At 39.5% G+C, this 19221-nt stretch overlaps 1 protein-coding gene across 4 annotated transcripts in view; it reads left to right on the top strand.

The window, feature by feature from the left end:
* Window positions 1-19221, top strand: part of prdm2.L (PR domain containing 2, with ZNF domain L homeolog) — a 77568-nt gene that overhangs the window by 26009 nt on the left and 32338 nt on the right. For 3 of the 4 annotated variants that reach the window (XM_018226084.2, XM_018226083.2, XM_018226085.2), the window contains exon 5: window positions 6116-6268. In XM_018226084.2, coding sequence (XP_018081573.1) covers window positions 6116-6268 — 153 coding nt within the window. Of the gene's footprint in view, window positions 1-1122; window positions 1202-6115; window positions 6269-19221 lie in introns of all 4 variants that reach the window. The other variant, XM_041569377.1, reaches the window with a different exon arrangement.

Below are 19221 nucleotides of genomic sequence, written 5' to 3'. Positions count from 1 at the left end.
TTAAAAATGCCGCATGTGACCTCACCCTAAACATTTACTAGAACATTTCTGAGCAGAAAAATGCTAGTAGGGAGCATTTTTCAGACTTTTTCTATTTAAGTCAATATGACCTGCAGGAGGTAAAGCCTTTTTGCTCATACTGACGGGTGTTTCCACTCTGTGCTCCCCTGCAGTCAGTATTCCTTTTTTCTACCTGCATTTTGTTGCGTGGATGTGTCTATGTGAGTACATCGCTATATGGAAATACAGGCTATGTTTCATTCTGTGCTTCCCTGCGGTGGAACACAGGAAAACTGACTGCAGGGGAGGGCAGGGTGAAAACGGCCGTCTGTATGAGCCCGTAGGGCATTATTTATTCGGAATATTTTTTATGTTCCGTTGCAAGGAATGTATGCGTTAACAGCGCCATTCAATCCAGTAGAGGCTGAACACAGTTTAGATGTTGCCTGTTGCCCCTATAAGTACAGCTTTTATTAGAATGAATGGCCTGTTAACTGATGCGTTCCTGCAATGAAGTGCTTAAAAAATCCACCGCAGAGAAACAAACAAGCAAATACTCATGTGTAAGAGCCGTCACACTGATGTACATGTTATAAAGCCTCTCATGTAGATACCAAAGACCATAGTTTTACTGGACATTGGATGCGATATCCTTCTCCTATGTCAAATGGGATATGCAGATAAATGTTTAAGTTGTGTAGGATACCACCCTTCTATTACTCTATTAAAGAATAGCTGTTCTAGGTATTGCATTTAATATTTCGGAGAATAATGTGTGCAGTGGTGATTTTTTCAGTGATTTTTTCAGTGTTGTTGCAGTGACTTTGAGGAAAAACACCCGATACAATCAGTATGTGTACAAGAAGTAGAACGTTTGCTATTTGGTTGGAATAGCACTTTCTGGATTAACATTATCTGCTTTTTTCTGGTTTATGGCCATTTATATTGTCCCAAATCTGTTTAGAAAGAGGTGACACATGGTTTTGCAGGTAGTACCTATTGAATTACAACACTGAATACAGTAGACCTCTCTGCGTTACAGTGTGTGTGTTTATGGCTTATAATAGTGTGCTTTTAATGTTATCTTAATATTCGTTTGTTGTTTGTCTTTGTTTCCACTAGGTGTCTCTATTCACTTTGTGTATTTTTCCATGATACTTTTTGGTGAAGTGGTGTGCAGTGGGTGTTCTCTTTGGTGGAGGTGAGCCTATTTAAAGTTCTATTATGTGTGTTGTGGTTTTCTTACATGCGGCCCCCCATGAGGAAGGAAACAATTCTCAAACAAAAGCAACATTTTTGCTTAACTTTCCTTGTGTGCAATAATGATTTCTTGGACTGAGGCTTGGGCCACACAGGAGACTTTCTTGTGGTGCCACAAGAATGTCTCAAAAACCTAGATACCTGAATTTCAGCTGCAGAAAGCAGCAATCAGATTTCCCATCGTGACACTTATTTGTTACTAGGGGTATCGGTGGGGCAATATTAATCAATCTAGTAACCAACAGCAAATGATTACATACTACATGTAGAATAATGAACGGACATTTCTGACTGGTCGCTATGTGTTACTGCACGGGGGAATTTCGTTTGTTATAAGATAGGCTTACTACATTAGGCTGCACTTTAACCATGATATCAAGCTATATTTTAGGGGCATTCCAAATGACAAACCAGCAGGTCACGTAACAAACTCTTGCAGCACTCCCTTTTTGGTATATAGATTGTTCCTGACAGCCCGGCAAATCTTCAGCCTACTTTAATTTGCATTTACTGGTATGGGATATATTTTCCAGAATACTTAGGAGCTGCGGTGCAATTTGTCAAAACATCAGAAAATACCCAGCCAGAGACAGTGCTAAGGATGGTCTCTGTTAAAACTCAAAAGCCAAAATTGCTTAATAATGCCTTTATGTGCATATTTGAGCAATTATGCAATTTGAGTGTTTTAGCAGAAACAATTCTCAGTATTGTCTATGGCAGGGTATTTTCTGAATTTATTGCAACTTCGTTATTACATGCTACTGCCTTATCATAACAGGGGAAATAGAATGAGTCAAAAATGAAGAGCTAGTAAAAAAAAAAAAAAATGAAATCCACACAAAACAACTACAGTACAGCTTTAGGGAAGTGAAAGGATGTTTGTAAATTTCTCTTGCCCTAGCATTTTTAAGAAAAAACTTGACTGAGGCACAAACAAAAATCATTGTTCCAGTTCATTTTTAAAGAGACAGAGGAGCTTGACTGTTTTAATAAAGAGGGGTAAAATATAAAGTTGTTTGAAATCTTCAGAGACAATCCTCTTTGGCTTATATAGAAACTGAGCAGCTTTTTCTTTTTTTTTTTTTTTTTTTGTGTGGCTTATTATTATGTGATTATTTGAGACTTATAAAAAAAACCCCTCAATGTCAAAAATCTTCCCCTTAGAACAGGGATCCCCAACCTTTAGAACCCATGAGCAACATTCAGAAGTAAAAGGAGTTGGGGAGCAACACTAAAAAATTGAAAATGTTTCTGGGGTGCCAAATAAGGGCTGTGATTGTCCATTTAGTAGCCCCAATGTGGATTGTCAACCTACATTGATGCTCTGTTTGGCAGTGTGTCTGGTTTTTGTCCAGCCAAAACTTTCTTTCAAGCCTGAAATTCAAAATAAGCCCCTGCTTTGAGGCCACTGGGAGCAACATCCAAGGAGTTGGAGAGCAACATGTTGCTCACGAGCTACTGGTTGGGGATCACTGCCTTAGAAGTTCTTGTAATTATAGTAGAGTGAATGATAAAACCTTATTGAGCTAAGGAAGAAGCCTGTCTTCATGTTAGATCACAAAACCACTGATTTAGATCAATACAGGTATGGGACCTGTTATCCAGAATACTCGGGACATGGGGTTTTCCGAATAAGGGATCTTTCCATAATTTGGATCTTCCTACGTTAAGTCTACTAGAAAACCATGTAAACATTAAATAAACCCAATAGGCTTATTTTGTTTCCAATGAGGATCAATTATATCTTAGTTTGGATCAAGTACAAGGTACAGTTTTATTAGTACACAGAAAAAGGAAAAATTTGATTATAAAAAAATTTGATGATATGGATAAAATGGAGTCTATGGGAGACAGCCTTTCTGTAATTCGGAGCTTTCTGAATTATGGGTTATCCGGACAAATAAATTGCCAAAAATCCACTATTTTTGGATTCGAAAGATTCGAACGAATACAGAACCAAATCCTAATTGCTTATGCAAATTAGGGGTGGGAAGGGGACAATTTTTTTACTTCCTTGTTTTGTAACAAAAATCATGTGATTTCCCTCCAGCCCCTAATTTGCATATGTAAACTAGGATTCGGATTTGGTTGGGCCAGGCAGAAGGATTTGGCCGAATCCTGCTAAAAAAAAAAGGTTGAATCTTGCCCGAATCACGAACCAAATTCTGGATTCGGTGCATCCCTAATTGTAAGTAAGTATTTGCAACTTTTATGTTCATGCACAATATATTATTCTGGCCACAGCAGATGTAGGTGTAACAGGACCAGTCTTTGTTGTTTTTGGTGGTACATTATTGCTGAATTGAGGTAGTAAATTGATTTGGTTATTTAGTCGCTGGGTTGAATGTTCTTAGTGCCGGTTTGTCTTCTGAGGACTGCAGCTGTTGCTAGCTCTTATGGTTTTGTTCATCTCACCTATTGTATTAACTAATTGATCCCATGATTGTCCTGTAACAGAAGGGTAATCTTCATACTATATTGTCATATTTATCTCTACCTTTTCATCAGTGGTGGCAGTCTACTTCTGCTCAGTATCACCTTGTGCTATAATACAGTAATTCTGTGTTATCCCTTCCACCTCTTGCTTATTATTACAATATTATTCTTGTAAAACGTACTTGTGTCATGCATGCAAATTTGCTGAACGAAAACAAGGTACTGGAACACATAGGGCAGATGCAAACGGCAATAACGGGTAATTCCCTGTTTGCATCTGCCTTATATGTTCAGGTACCTTGTTTCCTTTCAGCCTTGAAGGAGGGCCGTCTCCCCAGAGGACCAAGCACCGGGCTACATTGTTTAGGAAAGACCTGGGAGTGCGTGCAAACACTGCATGGCTATCTTCAAATTTGCCACATGTTTGATATGGCTGTGCTTACATTTGGCAGCCACAGGAATTTTTTACCAGAGTACTGCTTTTTAAAGAGACACACATAAAATTCAAATAATGGGGAAACGCTGGGTACCACCTCTGTGCCATCTGCCATTCACATATGCCAGTAGCCTTCCATCTATATCAAAGACAGTAGACATGGGGCATTAAGCATTTCTCCATCCATTGGGTTATTTAAAATGTGTCATTGGCATTGGCCTTCATTTAAGGATTGCCACTGGGAAAAGTCTATTTAAATATCTTATTCTGATTAAAACTCTGTATTGTTCTTGCTGGAGGGGAGGTGGATGTTCCCAGACTTTATTACTGCTAATACACTGGCCACTTCAGAGTCAGCAGTTTACTTGCCAGGGTATGGACCCAACCTGACTGCCTCCCCAACAGATATTTGCCTGAAAATCAGCCAGATGTCTTTTGGCAGTAATGGGCGAAAGCTGCATTGCCACACTGATGTAGTTCTCTTTTGACGGGCCTGCATAGGCTTCTGTTATGATCTGATCTTGGCCTGGGTACTAAATGATCAGATCAGTCCATGGATGACCAGATTTGGCAAATATCTGCTGGATGAAGATCTGTTTGATGAAGTTACCAAATAACCAATATTTATGTATGGTCAGTTTACCTAGCTGCCTGAACCTCTCCCTATAGATTTAAGTCACAATGAAACTTGCAAGTCTATGGAAGTTATAATATCGTATTCCCGAGTCAATTAATACAAGGTGCTGTCGCATCATGATTGGGTCCTAATTGCCCAAGGAATCTTGTTCTTGAATATGTGATGTGTCCCTTATTTAGAGATATTCAAAACAACATCCAAAAATACAGATCTGAGGCTGTAATGAATATATAAACCTGTTTCTCAAAAATCTACTATGTTTTGAAAAGATGTTTGATCATTAGTACTGTCTATTTTATATACCCATTTGAGTTCTCCAGAATATCTACAGGTATATTCCAAATATATGTCCTATCTGTGCATTACCTTTCTTTCAAGTTTAATTGCAGTTTTGTGTGCAGTGGCAAAAGTGTCAAGCAATGAAAATGTATATTTAGATTTTGTGAACTACATGCCACATTGTTGGTGGGTAAGCATATATGAGGATTGTAGTTTGGAGTATAAAAACCTTTTCACATTAGCTGAATTCATCTAAAAGATTCTAAAAATGTATGGTTTTTTTGGGGGTTAATTTATTGTTTAGGGGCTGTTACTACATGCAAACAAGATATTCTTGCATGGGCTGAAATGTTCATATGCTGTATTAATATTTTCTTTTCTATCGGTCAAATAATTAGATAGCCTAGCACGTTGGCTATCACATTGTTCAGAAGACTTCTGGAATTCATATTAAATATTTTTTTTTTCATGGTACCGAAGATCATGTGGCAAGAAACATACTGTAAAGTGCATGTTTTGAGTTGATGTTTTATAAAATTTCTGAAAAACTGAATTTTAGGAAAGATTTGCAGTTTGGTGCTTATACGTTTTTAATATGGCCATATCTGCAGGTTACCTCACTGCTAGTGGTTTTTGGAATACATAAAACTAGCTCAGCATAGCCAATATTCTTTGAAAAATCATTTTTTTCACTCTTCATTAGATTTGTAATTTGATTTCAAATTATTAACAGTTCATAGCACTTTTTAAAGAGTGACTTGAAGGTGGGTTTATTTTTTCTAGAAAACAATGATTGTGTAAATAAGACGTTTTATTATATACATTGTAAGCTGGCTGAAACTGGGAAAATCACACCCTTTTCTTCTGGTGGATAATTTGCTAAATACATTTGCAGGTCTGCAAAAATTAAAATTGTCACCTGGAAAATCCTGCTGCCACCAGGGCCTATGGCATTCAAAGCTTATTTACAAAAACAAATCAATTTGTAATTAATATAATAAAAAAAGAATTTGCTATTATTTTACTTATATATTTTTTTATGCTTACTTTTATCTGTTGTCTTTAAGGTATACTATCCAAACCTTGGATGGATGTGTGTTGATGCTACTGATCCTCAAAAGGGCAACTGGTTGCGATATGTGAACTGGGCTCGCTCTGCAAAGGAACAGAATTTGTGCTCTCTAGAAATCAATAGGGCTATTTACTACAAGACTCTAAAGGTATGATTATTACTGTGTGGTACATTAATTTATATTAATATTCAGTTGATCTGTGGAGTTACTTAGAAGAGATGGGCATGTGTGCCAGGGTAATGAAAGAAAAATAGTCATTTTGCCTTTGTTAAAACAATAGAGATATAGTCTGTGTTTCTCAAGTCAAGGCTTTAATTTCCCCCCTACCATGGCTCTGTACAGCATGGTGCTCCACTTTAGGGAGGAACTCCACGGGCAATTTCGGCGTGATCCGATGTGCTGCGCAAAAATGCAGGCATCAAGTTGGATGCATTGGAAATAAGGCAAGATATAGAAATGTCGGATGGAGTCGCAGCATTCATCCAACGTGACATGACTGATGGATGCAGATGCAGCATCTGCATCAGACAGTCGTGTCGCGTCTGACGAACGCTGCGACACCATCCGACGTTCCTGTTGCTTACCTTAATTTAGTCACATCAGTCTTGACGCTGCATCAACCGTGGAGTTCCTCCCTTAAGGATAAAGCTGTTATTTGAAAAAAGCTCAGGTGCCAAGCATTCCGATATTAGGCTCCAAACTGCCCTCCCTAATGAATCCTATTTAGGCCACTAAGGACAACAGTACAACTTTGCTTTAGGCAATCATATGTCTGGGAAGTGGCTCACAACAGGTGTCAGGCTTTTTGCTCACTGCTTCAGGTAGCTACATTTAAAATGGCCCATGAGCCCTCAATCCTATATTGACATGTAAAAAGGCAAATACATGCGATGAATGAACTGTATAAGTGTGGGATTAAAGACAGAGCCCTGTCCATTCATTGGTGGATGTACCCTAGTATGTATATGTGTGCCATTGATTTTAGTGCAACCACAGTGTCTTGTACTAGAGTCCTGTAGCGGGTCAGGTACCTGCAAAAAAAAGTGGGCACCCTGCGGAATGAGGGGAGAATTTTCAGGTGCGGGTAGCTGGTCGGGTTTGCGGGTCTCATCTAAATTTCTTATTTTATGTAATATTGTCTATATTTTACTCCTTTTTAAAGTTTTACAAAACTTGTTTCTGTCCCCGCCCACTTTTGATGACGTCACTTCCAGTTGTGGTTCGGGTTGTGGGTTCAGGTCAGGTCCGGGTCTTAGAAATTGGTTCCGCACAGGATTCTATCTTGTACAATCCAGGAGGCGGACTTATCACTTAAAACGGCAGTTTTTCTATTTGGGATTAATTCCACATTCTACTTGAAGAGTATTTTGTTATGTGCTATTTTTAGATGACATACTGTTTTAGATATGGACAATATTTATATTATTATTACTCTTCCCCAGTACCATCCTGATAGGTTGGAGCACTGATTAAATTTTCCCTTGAAAGAGAGAGCTTTGGCTGAAACTGTGTCAGTGAGTGGCTCAGCTTAGTAACAGGGGCTGCGATGAGCACAATATACAGTTAGTATGAGCTAGCACTGTTTGACTCATTAAATGCATAGTGACATATTCCTGTTAGATGTGGAAAATTGTAAAAGATAACATTAAGCTTTATGCAATAGTATAGTATAATTTATAGGTATCCTGCTACATTTTTTACTTATAATATCCCTGATTCGTTTGTAATTAATTACAAACTGTCGTAAGGGAGGAGGAGTTGTCGTTGGCCCTTTGTTTGTTTTTTAAACTTGTTTATTAAAGGGGTTGTTCACCTTTAACCCTTTAAGTGCCAGCAGAATTTCACATTTTGGTTACGCGAAATGCCAGCCGTTTTTGAAACATTTTGTGCTCTCTCACTTTAGGGGCATTTTCTGAGGGGAAACCTATAGTTTACCTAGGAAAACTATACATTGTTTTTTTCGGTAGAAACTGAGCTTTCTAAATCTGCCTGAGTTTTCATGTATTTCCACCTGTGCAAAAAAATTTATAGTGCTAAATACCAAAAAAAAATGAAAAATTACCATTTTTCATCGTATATCAATTTATACCAGAAAAATATTTCATTTTACGGATGAAAATCCAACTGATTTGGAAAGCCTTATGTCTCTCGAACGTGCCAATACCAGATATGTATAGTTTTAGGGAGATTTAGGATTTCTGTACAGCAAAAACTCCCGGCAGTATATTACCGAATTTTGAAAGCACTAAGGCAGAAAACAGCATGCTTTAGATTCCAAGGCAAAAAATCCTGAAACCGTAGGTTTACCCCAGAAAACCATACATTTTTGAAAAGTACACATTCTGCCGATTACAAAATGGGTAACTATGTCTCTCTACTCCCAACTACCAAACATAAAAGCTTGTCTGAACATAGCGGTTTTTCAACAAAAAATTCAAAATTCTGAAAAATCATTTCAAAGGTTTTATTTTGCTGCTCCGCATATCCCAAACTATATTAGGTACCAAGAAAAAGCACCTGAAATATGATTGCCAGGGGTCCACTGAACAATTTGATACCCATTATGCATAGGTTTACCAAAGTATCTGGCATTTAGAGACACCAATATGAAGTTAGCACATCCAAATTGTTCAGGACTTTACTTCAGCTACTGAGAAATCAACACATTGACTGCATTTTTTGTGGGGTAAAAACACAGAAATATATGTTTACCCCCCAAACCCATATATTTTTGGAAAGTACACATTCTACTGAATCTAAAATGGGTACCCATGCCTTTCTGCTCCAAACTACTGAGTCGCAAGGCTTTCCCACAATTGTCGGTTTTGGTGAAATATCTGAAAATTTCCTCAAAGCTTCAACTTCCCAGCACCATATCGCCCATGTATCATTACGTACTAAGAAAAAGCACCCTAAATATGATTGCCAGGGTTCCTCTGAACATTTTGGTGGTCATTGTTCATAAGTTTACCAAAGTATCTGGCATTTAGAGGCCCCAAAATGAAGTTAGCGCATACAAGCAGTCCCGTGGGTAACTTCAGCTAATGAAAGATCAACACATTGACTGCATTTTTGTGGGGTAAAAACACAGAAATATATGTTTACCCCCCAAAACCCATATATTTTTGGAAAGTACACATTCTACCGAATCTAAAATGGGTACCCATGCCTTTCTGCTCCAAACTACTGAGTCGCAAGGCTTTCCCACAATTGTCGGTTTTGGTGAAATATCTGAAAATTGCCTCAAAGCTTCAACTTCCCAGCACCATATCACCCATGTATCGTTACGCACCAAGAAAAAGCACCCTAAATATGATTGCCAGGGTTCCTCCAAACAGTTTGGTGGCCATTGTTCATAGGTTTACCAAAGTATCTGGCATTTAGAGGCCTCAAAATGAAGTTAGCGCATACAAATAGTCCTGTGGGTAACTTCATCTAATGAAAAATCAACACATTGACTGCATTTTTGTGGGGTAAAAACACAGAAATATATGTTTACCCCCCAAACCCATATATTTTTGGAAAGTACACATTCTACTGAATCTAAAATGGGTACCCATGCCTTTCTGCTCCAAACTACTGAGTCGCAAGGCTTTCCCACAATTGTCGGTTTTGGTGAGATATCTGAAAATTGCCTCAAAGCTTCAACTTCCCAGCACCATATCACCCATGTGTCATTACGTACTAAGAAAAAGCACCCTAAATATGATTGCCAGGGTTCCTCTGAACATTTTGGTGGCCATTGTTCATAAGTTTACCAAAGTATCTGGCATTTAGAGGCCCCAAAATGATGTTAGCGCATACAAACAGTCCCGTGGGTAACTTCAGCTAATGAAAAATCAACACATTGACTGCATTTTTGTGGGGTAAAAACACAGAAATATATGTTTACCCCCCAAAACCCATATATTTTTGGAAAGTACACATTCTACAGAATCTAAAATGGGTACCCATGCCTTTCTGCTCCAAACTACTGAGTCGCAAGGCTTTCCCACAATTGTCGGTTTTGGTGAAATATCTGAAAATTGCCTCAAAGCTTCAACTTCTCAGCACCATATCACCCATGTATCGTTATGCACCAAGAAAAAGCACCCTAAATATGATTGCCAGGGTTCCTCCGAACAGTTTGGTGGCCATTGTTCATAGGTTTACCAAAGTATCTGGCATTTAGAGGCCCCAAAATGAAGTTAGCGCATACAAACAGTCCCGTGGGTAACTTCAGCTAATGAAAAATCAACACATTGACTGCATTTTTGTGGGGTAAAAACACAGAAATATATGTTTACCCCCCAAACCCATACATTTTTGGAAAGTACACATTCTACAGAATCTAAAATGGGTACCCATGCCTTATTGCTCCAAACTACTGAGTCGCAAGGCTTTCCCAAAGTTGTCGGTTTTGGTGAAATATCTGAAAATTGCTTCAAAGCTTCAACTTCCCAGCACCATATCACCCATGTGTCATTACGTACTAAGAAAAAGCACCCTAAATATGATTGCCAGGGTTCCTCTGAACATTTTGGTGGCCATTGTTCATAAGTTTACCAAAGTGTCTGGCATTTAGAGGCCCCAAAATGAAGTTAGCGCATACAAACAGTCCCGTGGGTAACTTCAGCTAATGAAAAATCAACACATTGACTGCATTTTTGTGGGGTAAAACACAGAAATATATGTTTACCCCCCAAAACCCATATATTTTTGGAAAGTACACATTCTACAGAATCTAAAATGGGTACCCATGCCTTTCTGCTCCAAACTACTGAGTCGCAAGGCTTTCCCACAATTGTCGGTTTTGGTGAGATATCTGAAAATTGCCTCAAAGCTTCAACTTCCCAGCACCATATCACCCATGTGTCATTACGTACTAAGAAAAAGCACCCTAAATATGATTGCCAGGGTTCCTCTGAACATTTTGGTGGCCATTGTTCATAAGTTTACCAAAGTATCTGGCATTTAGAGGCCCCAAAATGAAGTTAGCGCATACAAACAGTCCCGTGGGTAACTTCAGCTAATGAAAGATCAACAAATTGACTGCATTTTTGTGGGGTAAAAAACAGAAATATATGTTTACCCCCCAAAACCCATATATTTTTGGAAAGTACACATTCTACAGAATCTAAAATGGGTACCCATGCCTTTCTGCTCCAAACTACTGAGTCGCAAGGCTTTCCCACAATTGTCGGTTTTGGTGAGATATCTGAAAATTGCCTCAAAGCTTCAACTTCCCAGCACCATATCACCCATGTGTCATTACGTACTAAGAAAAAGCACCCTAAATATGATTGCCAGGGTTCCTCTGAACATTTTGGTGGCCATTGTTCATAAGTTTACCAAAGTATCTGGCATTTAGAGGCCCCAAAATGAAGTTAGCGCATACAAAAAGTCCCGTGGGTAACTTCAGCTAATGAAAGATCAACAAATTGACTGCATTTTTGTGGGGTAAAAAACAGAAATATATGTTTACCCCCCAAAACCCATATATTTTTGGAAAGTACACATTCTACCGAATCTAAAATGGGTACCCATGCCTTTCTGCTCCAAACTACTGAGTCGCAAGGCTTTCCCACAATTGTCGGTTTTGGTGAAATATCTGAAAATTTCCTCAAAGCTTCAACTTCTCAGCACCATATCACCCATGTATCGTTATGCACCAAGAAAAAGCACCCTAAATATGATTGCCAGGGTTCCTCCGAACAGTTTGGTGGCCATTGTTCATAGGTTTACCAAAGTATCTGGCATTTAGAGGCCCCAAAATGAAGTTAGCGCATACAAACAGTCCCGTGGGTAACTTCAGCTAATGAAAAATCAACACATTGACTGCATTTTTGTGGGGTAAAAACACAGAAATATATGTTTACCCCCCAAACCCATACATTTTTGGAAAGTACACATTCTACAGAATCTAAAATGGGTACCCATGCCTTATTGCTCCAAACTACTGAGTCGCAAGGCTTTCCCAAAGTTGTCGGTTTTGGTGAAATATCTGGAAATTGCCTCAAAGCTTCAACTTTCCAGCATCGTATTGTCCATGTATCATTACCAGCATAAAGCATCCTAAATATAAACATATGGGTCTACTAAACAGTTTGATACCCAATGTGCATAGATATACCAAACTATGTGGCGCACAGAGACCCCCAAATGACAATATGTATAGACATTTTCACGGCTGACGCGCTGGCTGCTGCAATATAACCACCCGGTGTGTGTATTATGCGACATTAGCCCACCTAACAGTACAGAGACCCCAGAAAACCATATATTTTCAGAAAGTACACATTCTGACGAATCCAATATGGGTAACTAAGTGTTTCTACTGCAAACTGCCAAACTGCAAAGCAATGCTGAACATAACGGTTTTTATCAAATTTCGGAAAATCGTCACAAAGCTTGAATTTTACCCCATTATATGCCACACATTTCGTAACGTATCAGCATAAAACATCCTAAATATGAACGCCAGGGGTCTACTGAACACTTTGATGCCCAATATGCATAGATATACCAAACTATGTGGCGTACAGAGACCCCCAAATGACAATAGTGTATATACATTTTCACGGCTGACGCGCTGGCTGCTGCAATATAAGCACCTGGTGTGTGTATTATGCAACATTAGACCCCCCTAACAGTACAGAGACCCCAGAAAACCATATATTTTCAGAAAGTACACATTCTGACGAATCCGATATGGGTAAATAAGTGTTTCTACTGCAAACTGCCAAACTGCAAAGCAATGCTGAACATAACGGTTTTTATCAAATTTCTGAAAATCGTCACAAAGCTTGAATTCTACCCCATTATATGCCACACATTTCGTAACGTATCAGCATAAAACATCCTAAATATGAACGCCAGGGGTCTACTGAACACTTTGATGCCCAGTATGCATAGATATACCAAACTATGTGGCGTACAGAGACCCCCAAATGACAATAGTGTATATACATTTTCACGGCTGAAGCGCTGGCTGCTGCAATATAAGCACCTGGTGTGTGTATTATGCAACATTAGACCCCCCCTAACAGTACAGAGACCCCAGAAAACCATATATTTTCAGAAAGTACACATTCTGACGAATCCAATATGGGTAAATAAGTGTTTCTACTGCAAACTGCCAAACTGCAAAGCAATGCTGAACATAACGGTTTTTATCAAATTTCTGAAAATCGTCACAAAGCTTGAATTTTACCCCATTATACGCCCCACATTTCATAACTTATCAGCATAAAACATCCTAAATATGAACGCCAGGGGTCTACTGAACACTTTGATGCCCAATATGCATAGATATACCAAACTATGTGGCGCACAGAGACCCCCAAATGACAATAGTGTATATACATTTTCACGGCTGACGCTCTGGCTGCTGCAATATGAGCACCTGGAGTGTGTATTATGCGACATTAGACCCCCCTAACAGTACAGAGACCCCAGAAAACCATATATTTTCAGAAAGTACACATTCTGACGAATCCAATATGGGTAAATAAGTGTTTCTACTGCAAACTGCCAAACTGCAAAGCAATGCTGAACGTAACGGTTTTTATCAAATTTCTGAAAATCGTCACAAAGCTTGAATTTTACCCCATTATATGCCCCACATTTCGTAACTTATCAGCATAAAACATCCTAAATATGAACGCCAGGGGTCTACTGAACACTTTGATGCCCAATATGCATAGATATACCAAACTATGTGGCGCACAGAGACCCCCAAATGACAATAGTGTATATACATTTTCACGGCTGACGCTCTGGCTGCTGCAATATGAGCACCTGGAGTGTGTATTATGCGACATTAGACCCCCCTAACAGTACAGAGACCCCATAAAACCATATATTTTCAGAAAGTACACATTCTGACGAATCCAATATGGGTAAATAAGTGTTTCTACTGCAAACTGCCAAACTGCAAAGCAATGCTGAACGTAACGGTTTTTATCAAATTTCTGAAAATCGTCACAAAGCTTGAATTTTACCCCATTATATGCCCCACATTTCGTAACTTATCAGCATAAAACATCCTAAATATGAACGCCAGGGGTCTACTGAACACTTTGATGCCCAATATGCATAGATATACCAAACTATGTGGCGCACAGAGACCCCCAAATGACAATAGTGTATATACATTTTCACGGCTGACGCTCTGGCTGCTGCAATATGAGCACCTGGAGTGTGTATTATGCAACATTAGACCCCCCTAACAGTACAGAGACCCCAGAAAACCATATATTTTCAGAAAGTACACATTCTGACGAATCCAATATGGGTAAATAAGTGTTTCTACTGCAAACTGCCAAACTGCAAAGCAATGCTGAACATAACGGTTTTTATCAAATTTCTGAAAATCGTCACAAAGCTTGAATTCTACCCCATTATATGTCACACATTTCGTAACGTATCAGCATAAAACATCCTAAATATGAACGCCAGGGGTCTACTGAACACTTTGATGCCCAGTATGCATAGATATAGCAAACTATGTGGCATACAGAGACCCCCAAATGACAATAGTGTATATACATTTTCACGGCTGACGCGCTGGCTGCTGCAATATGAGCACCTGGTGTGTGTATTATGCAACATTAGACCCCCCTAACAGTACAGAGACCCCAGAAAACCATATATTTTCAGAAAGTACACATTCTGACGAATCCAATATGGGTAAATAAGTGTTTCTACTGCAAACTGCCAAACTGCAAAGCAATGCTGAACATAACGGTTTTATCAAATTTCTGAAAATCGTCACAAAGCTTGAATTCTACCCCATTATATGCCACACATTTCGTAACTTATCAGCATAAAACATCCTAAATATGAACGCCAGGGGTCTACTGAACACTTTGATGCCCAATATGCATAGATATACCAAACTATGTGGCGCACAGAGACCCCCAAATGACAATAGTGTATACATTTTCACGGCTGATGCGTGCTGGCTGCTGCAATACAAGCACCTGGTGTGTGTAATATGCGACATTAGACCCCCCTAACAGTACAGAGACCCCAGAAAACCATATATTTTCAGAAAGTACACATTCTGACGAATACAATATGGGTAAATAAATGTTTCTACTGTAAACTGCCAAACTGCAAAGCAATGCTGAACATAACGGTTTTTATCAAATTTCTGAAAATCGTCACAAAGCTTGAATTCTACCCCATTATATGCCACACATTTCGTAACTTATCAGCATAAAACATCCTAAATATGAACGCCAGGGGTCTACTGAACACTTTGATGCCCAATATGCATAGATATACCAAACTATGTGGCGCACAGAGACCCCCAAATGACAATAGTGTATACATTTTCACGGCTGATGCGTGCTGGCTGCTGCAATACAAGCACCTGGTGTGTGTAATATGCGACATTAGACCCCCCTAACAGTACAGAGACCCCAGAAAACCATATATTTTCAGAAAGTACACATTCTGACGAATACAATATGGGTAAATAAATGTTTCTACTGTAAACTGCCAAACTGCAAAGCAATGCTGAACATAACGGTTTTTATCAAATTTCTGAAAATCGTCACAAAGCTTGAATTTTACCCCATTATATGCCCCACATTTCGTAACGTATCAGCATAAAACATCCTAAATATGAACGCCAGGGGTCTACTGAACACTTTGATGCCCAATATGCATAGATATACCAAACTATGTGGCGCACAGAGACCCCCAAATTGATATATAGTAAATAAAATTTACAAGGCAAAACAAAATAAGGCAGTAAAGAGTGAAATGCAAAAAAATACAATAAAACCACAAAAATCAATGTTTTTTTTCCAGACTCGTGTTATCGGCCGTCAGAATCACAGTTTGAATATTTTAGCTGGGCCAAACAGGTTATACGGCTAGAAACAAGTGAACACAACATACGCAGAGCTGAAAATGCAATAAAATGGCTAAAAATTCAATAAAATGGCTAAAAATGCACCAAAATACCCAAAATTGCAATATAATCACCGAAATAACATAAAAAAGATATTGCACAGTACGGTTAGCGAATACGCTATTCGTAATGGCAATAAAACATTTTTTTCAGCCAAAAAAAGAAACGATGCGATAAGAAAAAAAAAAAAAAAAGCCACAATGCCATGTATGTGCGTGTGCGTGTGTACAAATGGTAAATTACATGTTATGTGCGCGTGTGTGCGTGTGCACATGTGTGTAAGTGCAGTGAGTGTAAGTGACCCCCCCAATCCCCAAAAATGTATGTGTAAGTGTGTGTAAGTGTGAATCTAAGTGTGTATTACTGTAATAAGTGTGTGTTGGTGTGTTTGTGTGTGTAATTGTTGCACTAACCTGAAAAAATCGCTGGAGACTGTTGCAGGCGATCTGGAAGGGCCTCAGGAAGAGATCTGCGACGTCCTCTGTGTGCCTGTGCTGTGGGGGCGGAGATATCCAGCGCGGTGTAGGCTGCAGCAGCAGGACACGTAAGTTACACGTGCCTGCTGCTGTTTTTGGGCCCCAGGGGCCACTCGATCCCCTGCTCTGCTCGTTGCCTAGGGGCAGGGGATCGATGCGGAACGGAGCGAGCGGCTCTAACAGCCGCTCCTCCGCTCCAGAACCCGGAAGTGCTGCAGAACGTAGAATCTACGTTCTGTGGCATTTCAAGTTACTTTTCCACAGAACGTAGATTCTACGTTCTGTGGCACTTAAAGGGTTAAATTAACTTTTAGTATGATGAAACAATTTGCAATTTGTTTTCAGGAGATTTTTTTTTTGAGCTTTTTATTCAGCAGTTCTCCAGTTTGCAATTTCAGCAATCCGGTTGCAAATTACAGCATGAAGAGTGACCGGTTGTGGAGCGTTAAATACTGAAGAGTAACTTGATTATTTCTTAAACAGTACAGAATGTTTAATTGATTATAGTGGGAAAGTGTCTAAGATCAGTGTTAGAAGAAGGGGCAAATTTACTAACCTCGCTCACAGCTCACAGGCGTAGATTCGCCAGGACAACACTAAATCAGTAAAATCCGAAGTTGCGTCCAGGGCACTGAACGCTGGCGAAGTTGCGCTAGCGTTCCTGTGCCAAGCAAAGCGAAGTTGTGCTAGCGTTGCCTAATTTGCATACGGCGGGAAGTTAAAGTTTAATGAACGTATATGTTGCAGCTAATGCATTACACTACAAAAGCCCGGGGAGCCTTAATAAACGAAAATAGTGTCGTTATATTGCCCTACACATGAGCGCAGTGTATAGTTTATGTGCCATATGTTAGAAAATGTAGGGGGAAGCGGGTTACCCCAAAACATTTTTACGCTCTTTTGCAGCCTATCACCCTGAAAAAATGAAAAGACGCCAGTGTTTTTTGGGACTTTTTTTTCAACAAAATTTTTAGGAAGTCCTATCTACTATTGCACTTCGCCTGGTCTGAGTCTGGCGCAAGAGGCAACGTTCAGTAAAATCCGCATCTTAGTGAATTTGTGTAGTTACGTCCATTCGCCAGACCGCAAATTCGTCAGGCATTAGGGAGCGAAGTACTGCTACAGTATATCTCCTTCGCTACCGAAGTACCAAATTACCTCACTCTGGCGAATTTTTCCCAGCGTTAGTCACTTCGCCCCTTAGTATATTTGCCCCGAAGTGTGAGATGAAGCTTATATTAAATTTAAATTTTTGTTATAGATCCGTTAAATTGAGAGGGAATTGAGGATTTTGTGGATAACAAGCTGCATAACTCTAGGCAGTGGCTGCTAAAGCAAATAAAGTACTGTCTTGTATAAAAGAGGTGCTAACTTGAGGGTTGAAAAACATGATTTCGCATCTTTATAGGTCACTATTAAGGCCTCGCCTTGAGTATGCAGTGCAGTTTTGTGCTCCAGTCCTTAAGAAATATATTGAGTAAGAGAGAGCGCAGAGATGTGCAACTAGACTAGTAAAAGGAATGGAAGAATTAAAATAATAAAGGAGGATGTCAAGTGTGTGGTTGTTTTCCCTGGAGAAAAAGCACTTGCAAGGTGACCTGATTTACAATAGGGGACATTATAGACAGCAGATAGTGGGCAATCTTTTTCTCCCATGGATAAGATCAAGGAAGGAAAGGCTACCACTTTACACTTGAGGACCTGATCTTTCATTTGAGGCACTAAAGCTGGTCATAGACGCAAAGATCTGACCATGTGTGGAGAATCCCGACATTTTTCTTCCGGCGGAGATCAGTCATTTGGTCGGACAGGTTAAAAGATTTCTGTCGTCTGTGGGTAATATCTCTGCATGTATTGCTGATCTTACGATTTTCAGAGGGAGACTGTCACTAGCTTTGGTCCGACATAACTTTCGTACGATTGCTGTCAGGGGCAGAACATGGGCTGATCTGTTCTTTTGTACTTTATTTGATCGGAATGGTTAGTGGCAGGTCGGGAGATGGGGAAGTCCGATCGTACGTTGATTTGTACGATCGGATCTTTGCATCTTTGGCCATCTTAAGGTTGTTGTGATAGCAGATTCTATTAATGCCTTTAAGAGTAACTTTGGTGATTTCCTGAGCAATCATAAAATCCAAGACTCTAGTGATTATAAGATATAAGGTATGGGGTGCCCAAGTATCGCTTGCACTCACCCCCCACGTGCGCACAGATACTCACTTAGAATCAGAACTTCAGATGAGCCAAAATTAGGGTAGCAGGACAAAAGAGATATGTGCCCAGCACCCCTCACCCAGTGTTGCACTATAGGCATGTGCCTATTTAGTTTAGTGTAGGCATTGGTATTGTTTATATATGTAAATGTATAGATAGGTCTGTTTATGTATGTAATACATGTGCACTGGGTTTTTTTGAGCGGATAAACTTGATGAACTTTTGATATTTTTTTCAACCAAAATTAACTAAGGTGTTTTTGCTGGTGTCTGACAAAAATATCAGCTTGGCCAATGGATGAAGGGAAATCTAAAACACAAAATGTTCATTGTGGTAAAACTGGTGCAATAACACAAGCACCACGCTGCCCGGGTGCAGTGCTCCAAGTCCAGACCTGTAGCAAGGGGAGACTCCACACTTCTACAGCATAGCAGCAACAATTGAATACGCACTCCGGTAATGCCTGGACGTTGTTAAAAGGAAAAAGCTTTATTTCACATTAATCC

Source organism: Xenopus laevis, chromosome 7L (assembly GCF_017654675.1).
Source record: "Xenopus laevis strain J_2021 chromosome 7L, Xenopus_laevis_v10.1, whole genome shotgun sequence".
Taxonomy (NCBI): domain Eukaryota; kingdom Metazoa; phylum Chordata; class Amphibia; order Anura; family Pipidae; genus Xenopus; species Xenopus laevis.
The sequence above is the reverse complement of the archived record's forward strand: the minus strand, read 5'-3'. Positions and strand labels throughout refer to the sequence as shown.